The sequence below is a fragment of the Haemaphysalis longicornis genome, unplaced genomic scaffold (genome assembly GCF_048455015.1).
Source record: "Haemaphysalis longicornis isolate Haplotype H1 unplaced genomic scaffold, Haemaphysalis longicornis Haplotype H1 scaffold_2, whole genome shotgun sequence".
Lineage (NCBI taxonomy): Eukaryota > Metazoa > Arthropoda > Arachnida > Ixodida > Ixodidae > Haemaphysalis > Haemaphysalis longicornis.
Genome location: NW_027526295.1, coordinates 235,532,908 through 235,555,368, shown reverse-complemented (window position 1 = coordinate 235,555,368; position 22,461 = coordinate 235,532,908). Strand labels below are relative to the sequence as shown.

Below are 22,461 nucleotides of genomic sequence, written 5' to 3'. Positions count from 1 at the left end.
GAATTTATGTGATAGGTATGAACAAATTTTATTTTTCTCGAGCGTTGAAGGCGGTCATCTCTAAGAAGAAGCTTTCCCTCTCGTACACAATACATACACGGAACTGTAGCTATAAGCTTTGCCGCGGTGGAACGCGGTTAAATCAAGTTTTTCGAGCGATAGCTCGGGCCTGGCGAAGCGGCGTCCAGTCAACTGCTCTTGTAGTAGAAACTACTGCACCTACAACTGCACCACTGGCAACACACGGGCGCTGTTCGGTCACCCGGTGTGAACGCGAAGTGAACGTGCAGAGTGCGGGGTGAGCCGAAGTTTGTCGAGCAATCGCTCATCTTTCGTGCACAATCAGAAGTGAAAACAGCAGCGTGCACGGACATTGGCTAAAAAGTGCCCCGTCAGGCCAAGTGCGGTATATGTTGACGCTGCTAGTTACAGACATCACGAAGCACAAGCAGTTACGGCCATGTGTGACCCCACGACACCCGTCATCATTTTCCTCACCATACGTATGCGCCACGCGGCATCGGTGGAAGAGGGGCCATTGAGCTAGCTACATCACATCGGCCGACCCCGGCAATTATAATTTCTGATTCAGAAACGGCCATCAAAAACTTGGCCAAGGGGACCATTCCTCCCGTGGCGCTCAAAATTCTCCTTCAAAATCCTCCAACCTCCCAGGTTGAGCTGATCTGGACTATTTCCCACACAGGGCTGGGGGGAAAAGAAGGGAGAGCTTACCATCCCAGCAGGACCTAGTCTTGTCTCCGTCCATGTAGCCCAGTCTGCTCGCGACAGCCTATTGAGCTTCCACGAAACCACTGCGCATTGGCCGCCTTACCCGCGTCGATGCCCGCCTGCTCACCCGGAACTGACTAACACCGAGGAGAGACTGTGGCGACTCAAGCAGACTACTACACAGCCATGTGGCGCCAGGCTGCATGTAATTTATCCTACAATGCACTCCTCACCCAACTTCTCTGCATGTGGTGCGCAAGACACCATCACCCATCTAACGTGGAATTGCCCCAAAGGCCCATTTACCATAGTAACCACTGGTGAGCACTGGGAGGAGGCACTGGGCAGCTCAGGCCTTCAGGTTCAGAAGAACCTAACGGAACGTGCTGCCGAGGTTACCGTCAAGTTGTAGCTGTGGGTCACCAGAACTCAATAACCCAGACTCTTCAAAAATAAAGGATCTATCTCTCTCTCTCTCTGTTTCGCCCAGCACACGCAGCGAACGCTCACATTTTCTGACGGCATGCATAGTTACTCTTTCCCCTATACCCTCTCCGCACCCTCCCCCTTCTTTGGAACGAAAAAGCGATTACACGCTCTCACTTTTTCTTTGCCGACGCGACGGCGTAGACGCACGGACGTAGATAAATTTCAGGGGGAGCCACATACAGCTTCGCTGTAAAAGGGATCTTCTGTCTTATATGATTTCTTTCCGCTCTTTCAGTGCCTCGGAAACCACGAGTTCGACGATGGGCCGGCAGGGCTCGCTCCGTTCCTACAAAAAATGAAAGAGGCAAACGTAACTGTTGTGAACTCAAACGCCGACTTTTCAAAGGAGCCTGCCTTAGCGAACATTAGCCTCCCAAGATCAGTCGTAGCCGAGATCAACGGGACAAAAGTGGGCATCGTTGGTGCAGTGCTTCCCCAAACGAAGTACCTGTCGGCTCCGGGTAAGCGACAATAACCCTGGAATATGGCCGCATATGAATACGCCGGAATACAGCGAGTGCAATGAAAAAAGAAATATCGCAGTGCCAGTAAGTTTTGCCACTGTGCCGTAATTGACAAACACTCAGAAGGATGTAATAACGAGCTTTGGTTCCCAGGCACTTGCGTCTCTTTCGTACAAAAAGCGACAAAATTCTGAGAATTGTCTACTAACGAGTAAGCATTCCTGCCATTTCTGTTCATTTTGGGTTTTAATACGTAGCATTCTTTGCCGTGTACCCCCACCGCCAGGACCATGTAATGCCCTGAATGTTCACGAAAATGCAGATATCGCAGAAGGTTCACCTGTAATCGCTGTAATGGCGTAAATAGAGATAACTGGTCGCACTAAATTTCGAAAAAAATAAAAAATAAGAAAAATACAAAAAAATACGACAAATGGCGAAATATGTAACGACCTGCATTTCCACAATAATACACATTTCGCGAGAGTTCCACCTCTAATCATCAAAATAGCGTAAATGGAGGGAATCGGTCGAACGAAATTTCGAAAAACTAAAAAATAAGAAACATAAAATAATTACGAAAACTGGCGAACCGTGTAACGCCCTGCATTTCCACAATAATGCAGATTTCGAAAAAATTCCAAAATGTAATCGTTGTAATAACGTAAATGGAGATAACTGGTCGAACGAAATTTCGAAAAACGGAGAAGTAAGAAAAATATGACATACTTACGGAAAATGTCAACCTATAACGCATTAAATTTGCAGAATACTGCAGATTTTGCGGAAGTTCCACCTATAATATTTATATTAGCGTAAGTTAGATAATTGGTACAAAAGAAATTTTAACACTAAAAAATAAGAAAAATATAAAAAAATACGGAAAATGACTAACCGTGCAAACCCTTGAATTTCCACAATAATGCATATTTCCCGAAAGTTCCAAATGTAGTCGTTATAACAGCGTATATGGTTGTATGGGGTGGAACGATATTTCGAAGAACTAAAAAATACGAGAAATATTAAGCAATTACGGAAAATTGCCATCCGTATAACGCCCTGCATTTCCACAATAATGCAAATTTCGCGAATGTTGCATTTCGAGTCATTATAATAGCGTCATTATAATTGGTCGGACAGGATTTAGAAAAACCAAAAACTTTGACTGTAAAAACTTACACTCAAGACAAGCGGCATAAGAATGCTACGCATTAGTAGATAATTCTCTGAATTTCTGCAGAATTTTTTCAGATGCCATATGTGGCAATGAGGCGGGAAATCGGGTTACTTTTGGACTGTATTAAGACAGTTGATGTTTCATTTTCTAATTTTTTGGTTGTGGGTGTTTTATGTTTTTCACCAATTATCTATAGTTACACATGTTGAATTCGCCCATTATGCATTTTTCTTTGTAAGTATACGGCGTTACGCGGTTGGTTGCATTCTACGATTTCTTACGTGTTTCGGTTGGTATTCGTTTGTTCAGTTGATTGAAAACGTTTGTTTAGCATACAAGTTTGGCCTTTTGTTTTTAGTCTTTGTGGGTAGGTGGTGAACCATAGTGTGTGGGTGGGTGGTGGGGCATAAAAGTTGGTAGTTTTTAAAGACGATAGTCTCTCTTGGGCGACTTAAACGCAGAAATTTTGGTGTGTCTGTATGTCTGTCTGTCTCTCCGTCTGTTTGGGACTCCATTCAACCATCCAGCCAAAGTGAAACCGAAGCTGCGCAATAGTCTTATATTCCCGCAGCCAAATCTAAACGTCTAAGTCCGGTGTCAATGTTCGTACTTGTCATCATTTTTGAACAAGAAGACATTACGCAAACTTAAAGCATAAAAGCAATGCATAAGAGGTATTTGTAGTGTTCCATTATTTAAAAAAAATCATGTATACTTGGTTTTTACGATAGCAAATGAAATACTACATCAACTGCACAAAACCGTCGCATGCTGTTGCCTGCGCCCCTGGCGGCATTTTAGAATTCCTACGGAAACAGCAAGAAAGGTTCCGCTAGATAGGTTCCACGTTCCGTTTGGAACGCTCCTGGAGTAGGCCAACGTGGTTCTATAAACGTTGTAGTATGGTACCTCGATTCACGCGCGCCTCCGCCGTACGGCAGCGCTGGCACCGAGGCACCCGACTTGGAGCAGCGGAACGCGGTAAATTTAAATTTACTTGAGCAATCGTCTAGCGTGTTATCTTGGGAGGAACGAGACGGGAGAAGAACGGCCTGAGGGGTGAGCGGGAAAGAGAAGGGAGGCATTTACTTGGCAGGGGTACCAGTCGACTATCGTCTTTCGTCGACATTTGCAACGAAAGGAGCGGATACGCGTCCATTTTTTATTTCAGTCTTTGCCGTGGAAGAGCAGTGTACAAGTTTAGCATTTTCGATTTCGTTAGCTCATTTCTAGCTGTTTTTCCCTCTTTCGTATTGCTATGTTTTTATTTTTCCAAGTTACCATCAACCAATAATCTACACACACTATAACGATTAAATGTCTCAAAATCCCCCATTATGATTTTCTGTGCATACACAAGGCATTACACATTTTGTTGTTCACGATTCATTGAAAAAGAAGCTTTCTTTGTCTCGCCGAGTGCGGTGTCGTAACCTAAACGCACGGCAGGAAAGCCGACTTTACACAATGGGAGGGAACATGGCAATAAAAACAATTAAACAAGAAGAAACACGCTTCCTCTGGTCGGAATCGAACCTGAGTCCCTGGCGTTAATGAGCCGGCGTCTAACCGACTGCGCCATCATCGCATTTTTTTTTTTTTTTTTTTTCAATTCGGGTCACTCAGCATTTCCTTTGGGTTCGTTGCGCGGGTGTTGGCTTCGGACTTTGGTCGTTTGAATTTTGGACGACGACGATTCGTTTCGCTTTCAAATTCTTTTGCGCCAATAACCCACATAACTTTATTAAAAGATTAAGTGCGTTGACATTGTCATTTATGCTTTTTGGGCCTATACAGGGTGTTACGCGGTTGTTGCTCCCGGGTACTCTCGAACGAGGCTCAAGTGATTTTTCTTTGCCCGAGTTCAATATTGTCGATTGTCAATTAAATGGCGGACAAAGCCCCTCCCCCCGCCAGACCGTCGAAATACCCTTCCCTTCCACCCGCACTACCCGAAGTTGTAAGGCGCCAGTTTTTAAAGGAGGCGGCCTTGACATTTCTTGGCATTTGTTAACTGCGGACACGAAAAATTACGATTTGCTAAACAGCTTCGCTGTTAAAATATTTCGGCAGCCATCATTCCGAGATATTTGTGTATGGAGGAAAAAAATATATATCGCTAGTTTTTTTTATTAATATTCACTATATGCAAGGCACTCGAAACAAAACGGCGCAGACACTTCCCCGAACTTTGCAGGCAACTTGTTCCACTACACCTATCATACTATTTACCCGGCGATCTCGTGTTGACTCTTAAGCATGTTTTTAACTATTTATCAGGGACTAGCGATAGCACCGGGCGATGCCCGGGTGGGCCAATGTATCAATGGATATAACACAGATTCAGGCATTCGCTGCACTTGTCGTGATCAGTTGGTTCCCCGTGAAATTGTACACAATTAGAAATTACGGCTTGCTGTCAATGCGTGGGCTCTTGCCGGAGGCGTGTTGTTGTAAGAGCGTGGCTGTTGGTAAAGTGCCAAATAAATTGTCGATACTTAGACATCGCTTCCCTAGCGAGTATTTACTCAGGACCATGGTATTTGGTTGTGCTTGATTTAAAGGATAGCGTGATAGAGCTGACCTCTTATTTTTTTTAAACTAATGCACCAACAAATTAACCGCGCGGTTTTCCTTCTGATCTACGGCAAACAGTGTTTCTGAAAAACCACAAGAAAGTGTCATTCTTTCCGTACTCGCGCCTATAGCAAGCACTGCCCGCGGTTCCAGCTGCTGAGCACAAAAAACTTCTATTCCGCTGAAGTAGATATTTTTAACCGCTCACTCCATCTCTTCAGTTCAGACACTCGCAGAATCATCACTCATTGATACTCGCGCTCTTATTGTCCTACATAGGACCATATTGTATTTTTGTTCCGTCGCATAGAATGGATCTTTATTCATAGTGCTCGTATGCTTTGCATGTGACTTTTTTGTCCATGTTAATGACTGCTGTTTAAACTTTACACATTTGTCTTTAGTGTGTAGATGTTCTTTTTTATCTGTAGGATATACTTATCACTTCTGTTGTATCATGGCAGTTTTGTTTGTGTTCATTGTATGTAGTGCATATTACACACGTTTTATATGGTTTTCTACTTGCTCATATACAGTACAGAAGTTTGTTTACTTTTTAAAGTTATCGATATACGCTGTCGAGGTTTACTTTTACTTTTTTCTATCTCTATCGTTCTCACTTTTATCTCATCTTGAGGTTTGACTTCATTAACTCTTAATTCTTCGAACTGGTATCTATTTGTGCGCCAGCTCCAAGGTCTCACAACTGTTCCCGGGAACAATAAATAAACTTTATTGATTGATTGATTGATTGATTGATTGATTGATTGATTGATTGATTGATTGATTGATTGATTGATTGATTGACTGACTGACTGACTGACTGACTGACTGACTGACTGACTCATTCATTCATTCATTCATTCATTCATTCATTCATTCATTCATTCATTCATTATGAAATGGAAATTGGTTAAAGGGTATAGTTTAGGAACACTTACGACGCTAGATCGTTCTAAAATGATTGAACGCCAAATCGGGAATGTCATGTATATTCCCACGCAAGTGCTTTTCTTTTCTTCACTTAAACCTTTCGGTTTACGTATTGATGCCTGGCATAGTGCATGCAAATAACTTAGGTTCTAACGATAATAGGTGTTTAATTGTATTACTTTTTACAGGTGCTGTGGAGTTCGAAGACGAAGTAGAAAGCTTTAAACGCGAAATAAAGAGACTCAAGGAAAAAGATGTCAACATAATAATAGCGATCACACATTCCGGATACCCTCGAGACATCGAAATAGTTCAACAAGTTAAGGATATCGACCTTCTTGTTGGTGGACACACGAACACGTTTCTCTACCACGGTATTCACAATTTTGCATTTCATCTAGGTTTTACTTGTCAGCAAGCACTATAGTCCTTGAGACAACATACCAGTCGCTCTGATTGATTGATTGATTGATTGATTGATTGATTGATTGATTGATTGATTGATTGATTGATTGATTGATTGATTGATTGATTGATTGATTGATTGATTGATTGATTGATTGATTGATTGATTGATTGATTGATTTCAACCGGTTGGACGGTCTGTCCCTCTGTCAATTTAATGCACGCATTGTATGCGCGAATTTGCATGCGTGCAAACACCTGCAAGCACCAGCTTACGTATGGTGGAAATCTCATAGCGCTAGTATTTACCGAACTTTTCCCAAACGCTTCTTTGCCGTGTTGTTTAGGGAAAAAATGACCCATTTTAAAGGTACACATGTCTACGTACAGTTTATTGTAATAACAAACATTTCTGATTTTCTTTTTTTTTCTTTTTGAACTAGTGTAAATAAATTCGATGCACCACTCACTTTATTCGTCACAAGTATATGAATGCTCTTGTGGTTAATAACACCCTTTTGAAATTTGCGTCATCCTGATGGAATAAAATGTTGTCATTTTTCTGTTATCAATAGCGCATCCTACTTGCACTGGTCAATGAGTTGTATTAATAACAAAAACTAAAAACAATATCTCTAACAATGTGATTTGAAATTTTGAAATATATTAGCCTGCCGAGCGTAAAAAGTTTTTGGCTAATTATATTTGAAAATAGAAGCCTCCTACACAAACTAGCCAATACCTCGGAAACCTACAAAGAAAAAGAAGGAACCAACGTATATTCTGTTCTAAATATAGTGCAACTGGGTGGCCTTCTTAGACTATGTAGCCGCGTGCTTTGGCTGCTTGGGTTAACCACTAGATCCAAAAGAATGTCATGTTTTAAACAGCTGAAGTTATTTCAGAATTTATAGCATACAAATCTAACATTTATATTTCAACGTATGTCCTCTCGAACCTGTCAACAAGAAAGTATATTAAGTAGGAGAAAACCTAAATCAAGACCTAGATCTGTTATATACTAAAGATGGCTGCGACTTTGCTCAGCTAACCCTGAATATGCAAAGCGAAAGCTTGGTTTAGCCTGGTTAGGTCCTGATTTCACTTGGTTAACCTTTGATTTAGCTGTAATTGTCATACTTAGGTATCACTCATCGTTAAGCCATGTACGACGGCTGTTCCTAGGTCGGTGGCTAGACATGACTGTGATTAGGCTTGGGTAGGCACACACTTCCTCAGTCTCCGACTCTAGATTAGCGCGCTTGGCATTCCGGACCCTCTCCAGTGAAGCAGCTCGCTGGGCAATATCCGCGGGGTGGTCAGACGCCGCTTGTGACGACGAAGGCTCAAAGCCTCCCGCCCCCGCGCAACGCTCAGAGAAGGCTGCCCGGCCTCGCTCTCATGCATGGCCAAGCTCGCACTGACTAGACGAGCGCGGCGCTCCTGTTCACCAGGAGCGCGGTGAGTCACGTGTTCAGGCGGCGACCAAGCTGCGGAGAGCGCATGCGCCAAGCCACCGCCGCCAGCCGTTGCGGAGCTCGGAGTGGCGAGTGACGTGATGCGTTGCCAAGGCTACAGCGCTGCTGCGGTCAAATGAGGGTCAGATTGCTGGCGACGGTGAAACTCGGCTCGACTGGGTTAGTAAAGCTTTGCTTTAAAATAAAGATTAGCAGTTGACATTACGAAAAAGTTATCCAGTGCATAAAGCACAGCAATTAACTTCCGAGCAAGATAGGCTACAAGAAAATCACTGGGGGCACGTTTGACATAGGAAGAAACGAAATCAAGCTAAAATATCCAAACGCAAGCAATTAAGAAAGCGTATGTTGCACATTCTATCATCGTAAGACCAATGCACTTTCATAGCCAGTATCAAACGCGCGTGACGACACTGAGATGAATCCTCGTCAGTGGAAATGTTGGCACTCTTTCGGCCTGCAGCACTTTGTCCACACCCGGAGATGAACGGCTAAGGGGATGAACTACTTGAACATGAGGCCGCCGGAGCACAATATATATGTCCCGTGCCTTAAACGTTTCAAGTTCTATGTACAAATATTCCGTTTCAGGTACTGGTTATCCGAGAGAAAATACAGTGGAAGGAGACTACCCGACCGTAGTCAAGAGGAGCGACGGCAGCATTGGCCTAATTGTGCAAGACTTCTGGTTCGGAAAGTTTTTGGGTTTTTTACAAGTCAAGTTCAACGAAAGCGGGCATGCGGTGAATTGGACAGGAAACCCCATTTTGCTAAACAGCTCTGTCGAAGAAGGTACGACATGAATATGGAAAACGAATTTCAGTTTATGGGATTTAGCAATCGAAGGCGCTGTAGTATACATAGATTACCAATCAAGATTAAACCAGATCATTTTTGGCTTAAGGGGACCAGCGCCGCATAGAAAAATGTCAGTATAGCCTGAAAAATACTTATGTAGTAGCTTGGAACGGGTGTAAGCAGAATGCTAGAAAATCTGAAAAGGGCTTTATTGGGACACAAGATATACGTCATAAGGTGTTCCCCAGCAATTTCTATATTAATTGGCATTCGGATTCGGAGTACGTCCCGTTACACAAACGGTGCACAGGGTCCTGCTCTGCATCTGGACGTAAATTTTCATGTAATTGCTCAGAAAATATTCGGTTAGAAGGCAATAAATAAATCAGCGTCTAATGCGGCAGATGCCGAGCGTCTCACTGGAAAAGCGACAAACCCTCATATCAAACAACGGAGGGAAGTAATATAGGCGGTGAAAAAAGGTAAGCAGGTGTAATGGTTACGATCGTTATTCACAGAGAGGAGATTACAAAAACTCGTTTAGAAGGCGAACACATAGGTTATTTATGATTGTTCGTTTTCGGGTAAAACCCAAAATTACCCGATTTCTACACCCTGAACATGTTTCAGGAGAATCGGGTTAAGCCAGGTTTCTCCCCGCATGTACCTTTCCAAAGTAGCGATCTGCACAATCGTGCGCTGACGGTACGCCGTTCTCAACCAGCACTTGCTGGAAGTAAGCCCCACAAACACAGCTTTCGAACACTTTGAGTATTGGCATGACTTTCTACCGCTCGATACCCCAGGCTAGAAAATGCTGCACTGACATTGGTGTGCCCAGTTAATGGAAGCTGTGAGGTCGAGAGAACTTTCTCCCGGCTGAGATACGTTCAAAGATCGGACATATCTCGAATGGAGACCGACGTTTTCGCAAGAAGATGATAGTGTAAAAAATTGATGAACGGCTTTTCGGGAATAAAATGTTGCATTTCTTGGAGGTTATCGGTGCTCTTTACTGTCATCATTACTGATTCATTTAAAACAAACGCCAAATTTCGGAGAGTAGTTGCTAGAAAATCCTAATGTTTCCCCGATTACCAGCTTGAAACAAACGCCATTTTTACGCGCTGAAGTTAGAAAGCTCGTAATACTTTCTGATTAAATAAACTCAGCGTATTACTTAGATTTAACCCGAAAAACCCGAATTTCGGAGTGATTTTGCAGAAAAACACGATTTCTCCGCGATTATCAGTTGGAAAAATAGCCCCTGAGGTTTACCCCCTCATTTTAAAATAATATGCCAACGATGAAAAAAATATAAAACCTGAAAACGAACAAGCATAGTTGTGCTTGGGTGTGCATATTTTTAGTGCATGTCTAACATTTGTTCATGTGCACTGCACTCGAAAAAGTGCGACCCTCATGTGTGAATTTAAACTAATCGGCTGACTTTTCTTGTCTAGATAATGACATACTCAGAATTATAAATTGCTACAAGCCAAACGTGACCCGAGCCATCGAAGTAGTCGTCGGCTACACAAAGGTACTGCTCGAGCAGGCAAACAAGATCTGCCGCCTTCGCGAGTGCAACTTGGGCAACCTGATTGCAGACTCCTTCTTCGCCTACTACGCCGACATGAGCTCCAAAAAGACGGTCGGGTGGTCGGACGTCAACGGAGCCCTGATAAACGGAGGCTCAGTCCGCGCACCGATTCCACAGTACGGTGAGATGATTGACGCTCGATGCAAAGCACAAAATCTGTCGGCTAATACTGTTGAATTGTGTCCTAAAAACTGTGCATGCTGGCTTAATTTACCATAGCTATTGAATTGTGGCCTAAAAACTGTGCATGCTGGCTTAATATATCGTAGCTACATACAAGAGTCTCGTATGTGGTATCAGAGAGCCGCTCTTGGTGATATGTTTGGATCGGGCGGAGTTTATAGAGTTTCAGATAACCACTCACTCCGCAGTGCCCGTTATATGTCAGACCGCATTAAATCTCCCTTCATTGTTTTTTCCTTCTTTATTCACCACATTCATAAAACAGCAAAGATAACAATGGGACACATACTGGCCACCATGCCTTTCGGGCAGTCGGTCATCATCATGACGATCAACGGCTCTGAACTGAGAGCCATGTTCGAGCATTCCGTGAGCGCATATGGGGCGAAGAAAAAAGAAGGACGATTCCTACAAGTTTCGGGTAAGTCGAGGAGCTTCGCTTTAATCGCCCTGAATGTTGTTTCTCTGCAGCAAGGCTGGAATTCGCTGACTTGACTTAGCGAGTCCTCTTCTTGACAAGGAGTCATTTCAAGCTCATTACTGTGGACCGCGGACGCTCTGACATGCGTGCTCGTGCTGAGAGAAACGCTATAGGAAAGAGCGTACTTTAAAAGAAAGATCTCACAGATGCTCGGCATAGCTGAAAATATAATTAACAGAAAAGGCTGTGTACGCTCGAAAAGGTTGTCTGCACTGCGTGGCATCGACCCGCCCGACGACGTCTTAGTTGAGGAGCTGGCTCCAGCCATTGTTGCATAAAACTGTACGCGTTAACCTGTGTTTGACTTGCTCTGAAAGAAAGTACTCGTGGTTTGGGAGTAATAAGTATGTATGTATTCATTGATCAACGAAGGGTGATAAAGGAAAGATAACCAGCACGCGTGATTTCACAAGCTTTGGGGCGGACACCGGAACACCTGCTGGTTGACTCAGCTTTGAGTATTTGTCATGTGTCACAAACTAAAAATAAATGATTTAATTACGAAAAGCAATAGTGATCTCGCAAATTAAAATAACGCTCGGCGTTGTAACGATCCCACCAAAAACGTTTGTGCAAGGCAACCTCTTGTGGGAACAAAGGCATGACGACAGCCGTTCCTCCGCCCTTTGGCCGTGCACCTTGTCGATACTTTGAGGAAACCCATTGCGTTGCCTCGTGCGGGTGACCCGTTGAGCTTACCCTTGCGTTCACGTATGGAACCCACGAGTTGCCTGCCAGTGTCCTTTAAGTACTTGTTTTGGACACCGTTAGGTTGCTACCTCGCGCATATTGTAACGGCTTATTTTGGTCACATACTTGCCGCTACGGTAGCATGATGTCGCAGGGAAAAAGTCGAGGCGTTGAAGAAGTTTTGAAGGTAACTTGTTTACTTTACTGATGACATTGGTGACATTTTAGCACATACAAAGTTAAAACAATTACACTTATTACATAGATGAGAGAGACAGTCAAAAGATTAAGAGTACTTAGCGGGACATGGCTGACTGGATCTCGGTCTCCCGGCGGAAGGGCACGACGACGGGCGGCAGAGAATCTGAAGTGAGTCCTGGTGCAAGTCGCCCCTCCGCCCTCAATAGCCGGAGGCGCCGCGTTATATTTGCTTCGCGTGGTCCGGTGGGGGACGTATTGGGGGGAAAAGCGCATACTGGCGTGTGCGGACGCCTGGGAACAAGTTTAAGGCACACCCGCAGCCAATCAGGGAGACGCTTCTTAGCTCCAATCAGACATGTCCCCGCCAAAGTGAAAAGGAAAAAAATCACACGCAGAAGACACAAAGTTCAAACTCGAAGGCGCCCGTTTCTGGCAAAAGAATTACTGGTGAGAATAAAGTAAAGGTATACAAACTCGAAAAGGAGAAAAGACAGGCTGCCGTTTGAGCGAGACCGGAGGTCGTAAAACATAGCGGCCCGCGTAGGCGCGCAACGGGGGTCGTAGACGCCAGGGCGCGCGGTAACACAAGATGCGACGATGGTCCCCCTCGAAAGCCGCGTCTCCCGGGTCGGCCGACGGGCCAACACGCACACGCTCCGCATGCGTTTCTTAGAAAATCTGGGCCTCGGTGGCCGAAGAGGGATGCTAAAAGATTGAAAAAAACAAACGGAACGGGGGCTTCGCGACAATATGATGACCGTTGCGAACACTTTAGACCAGAAGTTTTCGAAATGGGGTCCGCGGACGTCAAGGGGACCGTGAGGACTAGCGGGTGCGCGAAGCCCTCCGAAAAACTTACCCGCCTTTCTCTTTTTATTTAATTTGGAACCCTTTCAAGTTGTTTTTTTAAGAGGGGACATTTAGCTCTTTGTGTTTAATGGAACACCTGAGGTACAAAAAATCGCTGGAGGTACCGCACAGTCGCGCAGAAATTGGTAGCGCGAATCGCGAGTGAGTTATCAAGTGCCGGTAAAGGGAAACCGCAGTGCCGAGGGAGGGTCGGAGGAGGGTTTGTAGGAAGGGCGAATCAACGTACGCCTGGAAAGGGCAACAGCAGCGCAAGAGGAGGATAGGCCGCTGCCGCACGTGAAATACGAACCGACATCAAAGTTACCAGCGACGTTGAGCCGACATGAGTGGGGAAGTACCGATGGGGCGAACGGAGGAGCGAACGGAGGAGGTGCACCACTTGACAGACAGCCGTAGCTGTCCGCCACGTGGTGACGGGCGCGGTCGTAAAATTCAACAGAAATCTAGACAGAAAATCAACAGGAAGTTCAACCAGCGCTTCTCCTTCCCATTCTTAGTGTAAGCATCCACCGTGATTTTTCGCACGGCACTCACGTTTGACTTCTCTGCGTAGCAAGCGCGTATAACTCGGCTTTTGGCGCAACAGCACAGCTCTGCAAAAAAAGGTAAGAAGACCACATTAACAAAAAGTGACCAGTAAATAGGTGTAGGAGGGGTGTCTTTAGCTTCACGAGAAATATGGTCTACAGTATAGCATGTGCGACCATGTTTTGTGGTGTGTTTCCCCACCACTTTCACAAGCGGCGCACTCATGCTTTACAACCATCGATTTACGCAACAGTTGAAAGCGCCGGCACTCTGGCCAATGGGCAAGCTGTTAAGTAGGCACGCTTTTAAGCAGGAACAACTGGGAGCGTGCCGGACAGCTTTCCAGATTGGTGGATGCCGTGCGCAGAACTACTTCCCGAACTTTACCCCGAAGCCTGCCTGACACCGGTTTGTGGTGACTGCAATCCAAATGTTTAAAGCGCTTTGTGCATGCAGTTTGCGCTGCGGCGCGCTTGATCGCTGTATTCAACATTTTTAATCATTTGCGCTCATTATGTGTCCTTATGTGCGAATCATCACGTTTAATTACCTTTAATTCTCCGCACAACGGTGTGCAATATAGGGTGGCGCCGGCATTTTTACAGAGCCTTGAAGGGGCACTGACACAAAAATTTAGCATCTTGTTTTTTTCGTTGCGATAAGTAGCTAGTGACCTACTTATAACCTGTAGAAACGTCATTTGCTTCAGCGTGCGACGGTTGTTTAATTAGAGGGATTTTAAATGCGGCCAGTCGCAGTTTCGGTTTCAGCGAGTGCCGCGAAACGATGGATTTTGTGTGAACAAAGCTGACCACGTGACCGTCGGAGGGATATCACAGAGCAGAGCCGCCGTAGCACTGTCGAATCCGCATCGACGGCAGTTTCTGCGAATGCCCCCACGTACTGATCTCGTGAGGCGCTTAATTAAAAAGCGACCGTGGATGTGACGCAGGCGCTGTGAGTGAAAATGCTACCGCGGCTAAAGAACGACGCGCGACGCTCGAGGCGGTGGGTGGCAAGACGCGCGCTGGGAGCAGCCGGCCGGTCTGCCTACAGGTCCGCCTACAGATGTGTTCGGCTCAGCACTGCGGCGGATATTCGAGTGCCGCTCTCGTAAGCGGTGCAGATGACAATTTTTAATGCAACCCGCCATCGCATCATTAACTCCTTTCTCATTTAAGCCACTATGGTCGGGACTTGGGGACAATTTCGTGCAGCGGTAACAAGCTATCACTCGAGCTACCTGCGCCGGCCTGGGCCACTTCGCGGCCGTGGCCGCCGCCTGCACAGCGACCGTGCGGCTAGCTCAGTGAGCTTTTCGTGCCTCCGGCGCGTTTTCGCATCCAATGGTAATAAACAGTAATAGAAACAGAGTGCCTGGAATCGCTGTAGAACTTTGGTCGCGGCCAGCTGCCCGATTAGCTGACGAAATCACGGCGCCTCCGCCGCCAACGATCGGGTCGTTCGTTCTCGAGAGCAGAAGCTCCGCCCTCCGGCCCTCCGATTGGAGCGGCGAGCCGGGCGAGCCCGCGTAAAACGACGGTTGTGCGGAAGCGGCAAACACAAACTCGTGACGTGTTTGGATGTTGTTTATTTACAATTGCGCGTGGTCCTCTGCTGGCTGCTCGGTTGCGTTTCGCACACTTCAAAATTGATTTTAAATATGTTCTAGGCTGTATTCGCCGCTGATATTTTGCAGATGATGTATATGTGTTCCCACCAATCTATCTCCGACGTTATCTCGCCTTCAAAATTTTGTGTCAGTGCCCCTTTAAAGGAGCACTGACATCAATTTTCGGCGTTAATATTATTGCACAGTTCGCTTCCTTCACTCAAAAGAATACCCTGGCTGAAATATGAGCGGCCTGCGACGCGAAGAACATAGTTCAATTGGATCTCATTTATCGCGCCGACGGAGCAGCGCGCGGAGCGGCACTCAGCAAATGGACATCACAGTGACATCACTCCAGGAGAGGAAAAAGAAGTGACGCGACAACGCTAGTCAAAAATTCGTGACGTCACTTCACGCGCGCGGCCCCACGAGCGGCGAGCGGGCGCAACACCCTCTCAAGCGGGTGCCGGTGACGTCCGCACAAAGCCGTGAGTAGTGTCACTAAATAAGGTTATTTAGTGACTCTAGCCGTGAGGTCAGGCAGGGAGTCTGTCATATGCGCCGTTCGGGATGAAAGCGCGGGAATTTGAAACAAACGATTTTCAGGCCGTTCAATGTAATTAACTATCACGCGCTGAAGTATTTGAAGTGCTGTTACAGGTTCGCCAGGCCATTAAGCATCGATAAAAGCCATAAAAGCGTAACATAAAATTTTCGTGTCAGTGCTCCTTTAAGGTTTTCTCTGATGTACCGTCTTATTCGTGCTCTTTGAATTCCCCACTAGGTTTTCGAGTGAAGTACGACCTGGGCAAGCATAATAATAGCCGTGTCGAATCCCTTGAAGTCCTTTGCCGAAAATGCAAGGTGCCCCGGTATGAAGCTGTAAAGGACTGGAAAGTGTATAGAGTTGTCACTACGGATTACGTTGGAAGAGGAGGAGACGGCTATAAAAAAGCAACCAATGCTACGAGTGGAGGCAAGGTGAACTTTTCTACTTCTTTAAAGAATCACTGTTGTGTAATGCTTTTTCCTTGTTTCTTTATTTTTTGGTGGTATTTAAATTAAAATTGTATTGCGGAACGCTGCTCTCTTTGTTTCTTTGCGCACTAACAGTGCAGGTATGGAGCACCCATGACCGAAACATTTTGGAGCTGGAATCCAGAAGCGAAAAAAACATGTTTGCTTGTAAGCATGGTTCGTGACTAATGGCCGTATTTTCTGGCGCTACATTTTTATGGCGTAGAAAAGCGCCTCAGTCCTAGGCTGCAAGGGTTTCTAATCGGGAACAATTTTTATCTGCGAGTAATTTGTAAACTGCGGGTTAGTTTCAGTAATGAATCTGTGCTTATGAAAGGTTAGCGATTGTCGAGCGGCATTGGCTAGCTGGCTATTTTCGCTGTGCACCAACCAAGGCAACAGCTCGACCAGAACGTCTAAAGGAACAGTTTTGTAAATCAATGCTCTCGCTCATAGCACAAAGCTTGCTGCCAAAAAAGCTAGCTTAAAGAAAGCTAGCAGTCGAAGCACTCAATTAGCATGCAGCGTAAATTTGCGGAATGCTGCAATCCTGGTTGCGATATATACGCGACTTATTTTAACGTTGCTACCATTTCGGAATACATTATATGAACGCCCGTCCTTTCTTTTTCTGATACAAGGGGCCTTCACTTAAGTTTGTACCAGGCAAAATAGGAGAAGCAATTTTACCATGTAAGGGGATTCCGCATCGCCCCCCCCCCCCTCCCCCAAATAACCACCACCACCACCTTTTCCCCAGCCGTCTTCAACTGCGACACGGCCGAAGTGACCCCCATTTTAAATATGTCATTTGGGGAGGGTAGTGCAGATGTGCGGAGCAGTCATTCACCAACAGACACCTACTGCCCCTTGAACAGCTGCAGCGGAAGCAATGCCATCCCTCTCAACAATGTTTTTTTTTTTTTTATTTTTACCAGGCAATGTGAGGCAGGACCAGGAAATGAAACTTTGGGGGACGCGAATCTTTTCTATAAGCACCATATCCGTTACTCGAGCACCCATCGCACACAAAGTTCTGCTTCATTACACGTAGACATGCCCTCCTCTTCCCCGCTTTACACTTCCCTCTTGACGCACATAACAGCGCTGTACAAATTACCTATAAAATTGTCCGAAAGTGGCTTGCTCACGCCACGAGGCGGGCCTATAAATGAGAGTGCCAATTGAGGGGTTTCCGGACGCAATCAATGTAGTTCATCTCATTGTTCTTTCCAGGTCCTGCGGATTACACAGTTCTCGTCAATCACATCAAGAAATTGACGCCCATCAAGACGCCGCTTGAGGAACGTATAATAATTTACAATAGCAGTGATCCCATGAAGATCCCGGGGGATGCTATAACAGATCCGCGGTCAACGCCGGACGCAAGGGTGCTACTGCATTCCCCAAAGTGCTAAAGCTGCACTTACATGGTGTCGACGACAAATGGTTGATGTTCTTGCATAAACAATGGTGCACGTGCGAGCGAGTGTGCTTTTGTGACCTTGGTCATGGGCATCACTTTGTGCACATGTTTAACGAAAAATGTTTTGGAGGTATAAATCACGCAGATGCTTTGAAATCATTCTCTCAATGTGTTCAAATAAACTGATTTTGCTAAAAATCGCGGCATTTATGTGTTTATTATAAATTATCAAAGCTTTTTTTCTCAATGATTGTATAATCTGATCGATGATGCTACTTACTGTATAAGCAATCTATTCTGCTTCAAGTTTATCAGAAGTTTTTTTTTCTAATGTTTACCCCTTTTAACCACCATCTCTTTTGGACGCCGTTGAGAAAAAGACACCGAGAAGGTCTTTTTCTCACCATTGACATCAGCAGCGCTATACGATGACATTCTCAGCTGTGCTCCAAACATCTATTAAGGCCCCAGTGCCCTTATTTGCCTCATTATGCGGAAAACCGTCGCTGTTTCAGGAAAACGGCCGCCATTTTAAAGAGTAAAAAAAACAATAAAAAAAACACATGTGACCCGGTGGGATTCGCACCCAGGTCACCGCAGTGGGAGCCCGATGCACTACCATTGTTCATTCTCTTTTTTTATTACAAGGTAATCATGCTAATTTTATGCGCTTAATAGGAGCCATCTATAAGCAGTCTAACATATTTACAGTTTAAGAAGGGGAACAAGTCAAACGTTTTAATCTAAAGTCCGGTAGGCACACGCAAACACACACCAAGACGGTAGATCCATTGTGTGGCTCACTTTGGGCAGCATAGACGCTTCGTAGCCACGCACATTGCTCCCGAAAAAGCCATTAGGTTGAACGAGGAGGGTCCGCATGTCGATCCATCATGCGGCACTTCCACAAACTGAACAGCCCCATAAGTAGAAAGAGATCATATGGAACTGCTCGGTCTCTGTCCACCGGAAGAAATCGGATGTCTATGTCCTTCACTGTCCGTTGTAGAATGATCCAATGGAACACTGCGTCTCTACACATCGTAAAACAATAGTTCACAGTTTCAGGTTTATTACACAACCAACAATTCAGAGATCATTGTAGTATAAAATATCCCTTATAATCTCGCCACGTTTTAACGCGAAGGATGGCGTATGAAATTTACATAAGAATGATTCCGCAGCCGGCTGAATTCACATACGCCTAACATGTCATAAGACAGTGCCATACTCAGAGTGCTGCTCCAAGTGTAGTTAGGTAAGCGTATTTTTATCATATTTACAGTGCATTTACACCGTGATCGTTTGGCGGGAAGAAATACATTTTAAATGTGTTCTGAATGCCTTAAGCGCACATTCGTGAGGTTCAGTGCATTCTTAATCTATTTGGGAGTACTTAACAGCACTGTATTTCCCCCGCATTTTTAATAACGTATTTTAAATATTTACAAAGAATTTAGAAAATGCAATTTTTAATGCACCTGAAATACGTGTACAAATACAAAGCATATTTGAAGTGCACTTCAAGCATACTCATACGTATTTCAAACGTATTACTTTTCGCTAAGGGCTGGGATACTGTACCGGACAGCGACGTTCTTCTTTCTCCCAGGCAGATAAGGAATTTAAAATTGCGAGCTTGTCTTGAAAAAGAAACTTTGTATTTTCTCTCAGCAGAAATCATCCCCGACAAACCAACACCACACATAGCAGTGGAGACTCGTGAGTACACGCCGACAGGCAGACCTAGCACCTAACCGACACCGCACTCACGCTGGAAATGCAGGGTAGTTTGCGTTGCGGGCGAAGTTCGGTAAAAGAGTGCATTTCATCAGCCAGTGTTTCAGAAAAATGGCGAAAAACAATGGCCTATTAGCGTAGCAAATTCTTTACATCACGGTTAACCGTCGCAACGCCTTCGTTACATAGAGGTTGCAACCACATGGGTTTAAATGGGGCTGCCAACGGAGAACCGGAAAATTTCGGTAAATCCAGGAATTCATTATATAGAGGTTCGTTGCATCCAACTTTAACTGTAATGATAGTGGTGCCGATAACAGATGAGGTTCACGCCACTACAGAATAAAGACAAAAAGAACTCGGCAATGGAGCAGGGGTTGCGTTATGGGATCGCATTCTGTAGGATCCGGATTCGAATCCAAGATCCATTTGCTTTTCTTTTCTTTTATTTTGTTGGCGCTGTCGGTCGTTTCTTTGGCCCACATTTATGTCACACCGACGTGCATGCCGCATTGTCGCTTAATGGGACATTTAATGCTTTCGCGTTAAAATATTTACTATGACTAGGGGAGGAGTTGCGCCTCGTGTAGAGGAAGGGGAAGGGGAAGGGGAAAGTGTTTGGGGTAGAATGTAGGGAATGGACCACCGTTTTAAGTCTGCTTCACGATGCCCGAGCAGACGGCAACTTCCCGAAGGGTTGACGTCGCTACGGGGGAGGGGGGGGGGGGGGATTTGGACTTGTAGGAAGCAGACTCGGTAGGGTGCGGTGGCCTCGTATACATTTTATTGGAGAGAGCGTAGGCCCGGCCAGGAGTGGGAGCTGTGCGGACATGCGGCCGCCCAGGCGCTCGGTCGTGTTCCATCTGTTGTGGCGCGTGGCACTGCTGACGCCCCCGAGCCAGCACCGCTGATGATGATGGTGGCGCTCATGATGATGATGGCGGTGTCACTACAGACTCGTGTACAATGGTCACACGAGGAGGTAACACTTTCGGCGTTCTGTGGCGAATCCAGTGTTGTCGCACAGCACTGTCGATCGGCATGACAAAGGGGATTGTTGGTATGGGTATGGTTTTCACAGGGCTGTTCGTTGCCTTAGCAGGAATACCAGGTTCAGCGCTCAGGGACTTCCGGCGCCATGTCGGAGACGGTACGTGTTTTGTGCAGCAGTATTTCGCGGCCACGTGGTTCTGGGGTGTCAGCCAGACACACTGAATCCTCATTAAACTCCGGCACATACGTAATTTGCACAGATGCTTCAGTCGCCTTCGACCATTTCTTCTATGTCATCCACTACGTCAGTGACTCAAACCGTGGTGACGCCATGATTTTCCGCGCCGCAGTGCAAGTCGACCTCTCATTCCCCAACTCAAAGCTATCTAGCTGGACGTCATCTCCTCCTCCGTAGGACAACACCGCCATTCTTCGCACACACGGCCCCTTTCGCGTCACCATCTAGTCGGATAACAAGGAGGCGTGGGAACCTAACGCTACTTCGACGTGGAAACTATGCAGCAAGCACTCGTCATCAGCAGCATCACAACGCTCTCTACATTCCAATACACACCAAGTGAACATCTGGACACCACTCCAATTCCGAAAACCAGACGGCTCATCGCGTGGCTTCTGCGTCCACGTATTCCGCCAATAGACCTCACGCCTAACCACGGGCACCGGCGCCTCTCATCGATGTCGTCCAAAGGAAAACACAAAGGGGAACGCGTGCGCAAAGGAGAATGCCGCCGCGGACTAGTGACTACACGCCACAACACGATCCCCTGGTAACACTACACAAAAAAAAATATGACTGATATTAGTGCGTAAGCATTATTTGCGGAGTGACATGTCGCGAAAGCTTGATGCCTTTGATGCCACCTCCTCTGCCTTCACTCGCTCCACTGTAGTCTGCTTCGTCTTTGCCCGCCGTCCATTGGCTACTGGCTGTCCCGCGCAGTGACGTACGGCCTCGGTGGGGAGGTCTTCGGCCCCGCTGTTAGGACGCGGTTGTCATCGGCCTACAATGGCCGCGGAAAAATTGCGTCACTTTTTCCACACTTCTCGCAATGCGCCGGTGGTTAGCGGGGCCTCTCCTAAGCTTCCTTTCTTCCATGGCGCAACCCGATGCGCCAGCGATATATTTGTGTATAACAGTGAAGACGACATAAAGGACTTCCACTGGGGCAGATAAGGCTTCATACTTTGACATAATACTGCTTACACTGCCCAACACATCTTTTCAACAAATGAGTTGTATCATTTCTAAGTCGAGTTGAAAAAAAGGTGTATAGAAAGCGGCAGGAAAGAATGCTTACACATTATTAGCAGGCTATTCGCGAAATGTCAGCACTATTTTTTATCTTCGTTCGTGTACTTTGGGCCTCTTTTGCTCGTGGTAAAGGAATAATACTTGAAGCCTCAAACTATCTTGAGGAATGCAGTTAAAGTCAGCGAAAATCTGCTCAGCTTTCATAAAACGATCATTACTTTTATTCACCCGTATCTGGCAGTACCCGTATTAATTAAATCCAGCGAGAATTGCGATGTTATTCATTTTTTAGTAAGAATTTTTAACATAGGTACTCGAATATTTTAATCATCCTTAGTTATATTTCCATATATCGTGATGCGACCTTCCACTGGTGTCTTTATTGGAGATGTCTTGTTTATGTACGCTACAAGAACGTCGAGATCCAAGGGGCCTATGAGAAAATGAAACAACAAAACAAAATTAGCTGGTAGCTTGCATTTACAACACTTCGGAAAACTGCTTTATAGCAAGTCACTATTATGACACATTTTAACAGCATGCTTCTGGTGCCGAAAGGCTACGGTAAACAAAAAGAAATGCTACCTCATCTTTTCGGACCAAACGATGCCCTATCGAAGCTGACGCAACACTTAAATTGGCTAAAATGACGGGCATTCCGCCCCCTCAACGTCATTCTTTTTCTCCTCTTGAGATGGGGAACCACAACTCCTCCCCTCTGAAGGCGAAATTCCGCGGCATCCCTCCGTGAGGTGCAAGGGTTACGCGGCTGCCGGCGACCTGAATTACCA

The 22,461-nt window shown here is 45.7% G+C and overlaps 2 protein-coding genes across 5 annotated transcripts in view; one reads left to right on the top strand and one right to left on the bottom strand.

Moving 5' to 3' along the window:
• The window catches only part of LOC144167697 (protein 5NUC-like), a 23,937-nt gene extending 6,087 nt beyond the window's left edge, over nt 1-17,850 (top strand). For 2 of the 3 annotated variants that reach the window (XM_077696878.1, XM_077696880.1), the window contains exons 3-9: nt 1,457-1,682; nt 6,561-6,746; nt 8,847-9,047; nt 10,517-10,777; nt 11,105-11,260; nt 16,006-16,197; nt 17,475-17,850. In XM_077696878.1, coding sequence (XP_077553004.1) covers nt 1,457-1,682; nt 6,561-6,746; nt 8,847-9,047; nt 10,517-10,777; nt 11,105-11,260; nt 16,006-16,197; nt 17,475-17,656 — 1,404 coding nt within the window. In that variant the 3' untranslated portion in view covers nt 17,657-17,850. Of the gene's footprint in view, nt 1-1,456; nt 1,683-6,560; nt 6,747-8,846; nt 9,048-10,516; nt 10,778-11,104; nt 11,261-16,005; nt 16,203-17,474 lie in introns of all 3 variants that reach the window. The other variant, XM_077696879.1, reaches the window with a different exon arrangement.
• A 4,070-nt stretch (nt 17,851-21,920) lies between these two features.
• The window catches only part of LOC144170148 (protein 5NUC-like), an 84,024-nt gene continuing 83,483 nt past the window's right edge, over nt 21,921-22,461 (bottom strand). Inside the window, exon 8 of one of the 2 annotated variants that reach the window (XM_077699753.1) lies at nt 21,921-22,103. In XM_077699753.1, the coding sequence (XP_077555879.1) occupies nt 21,994-22,103 (110 nt within the window). In that variant the 3' untranslated portion in view covers nt 21,921-21,993. The remainder of the gene's footprint in view (nt 22,104-22,461) is intronic. The other variant, XM_077699752.1, reaches the window with a different exon arrangement.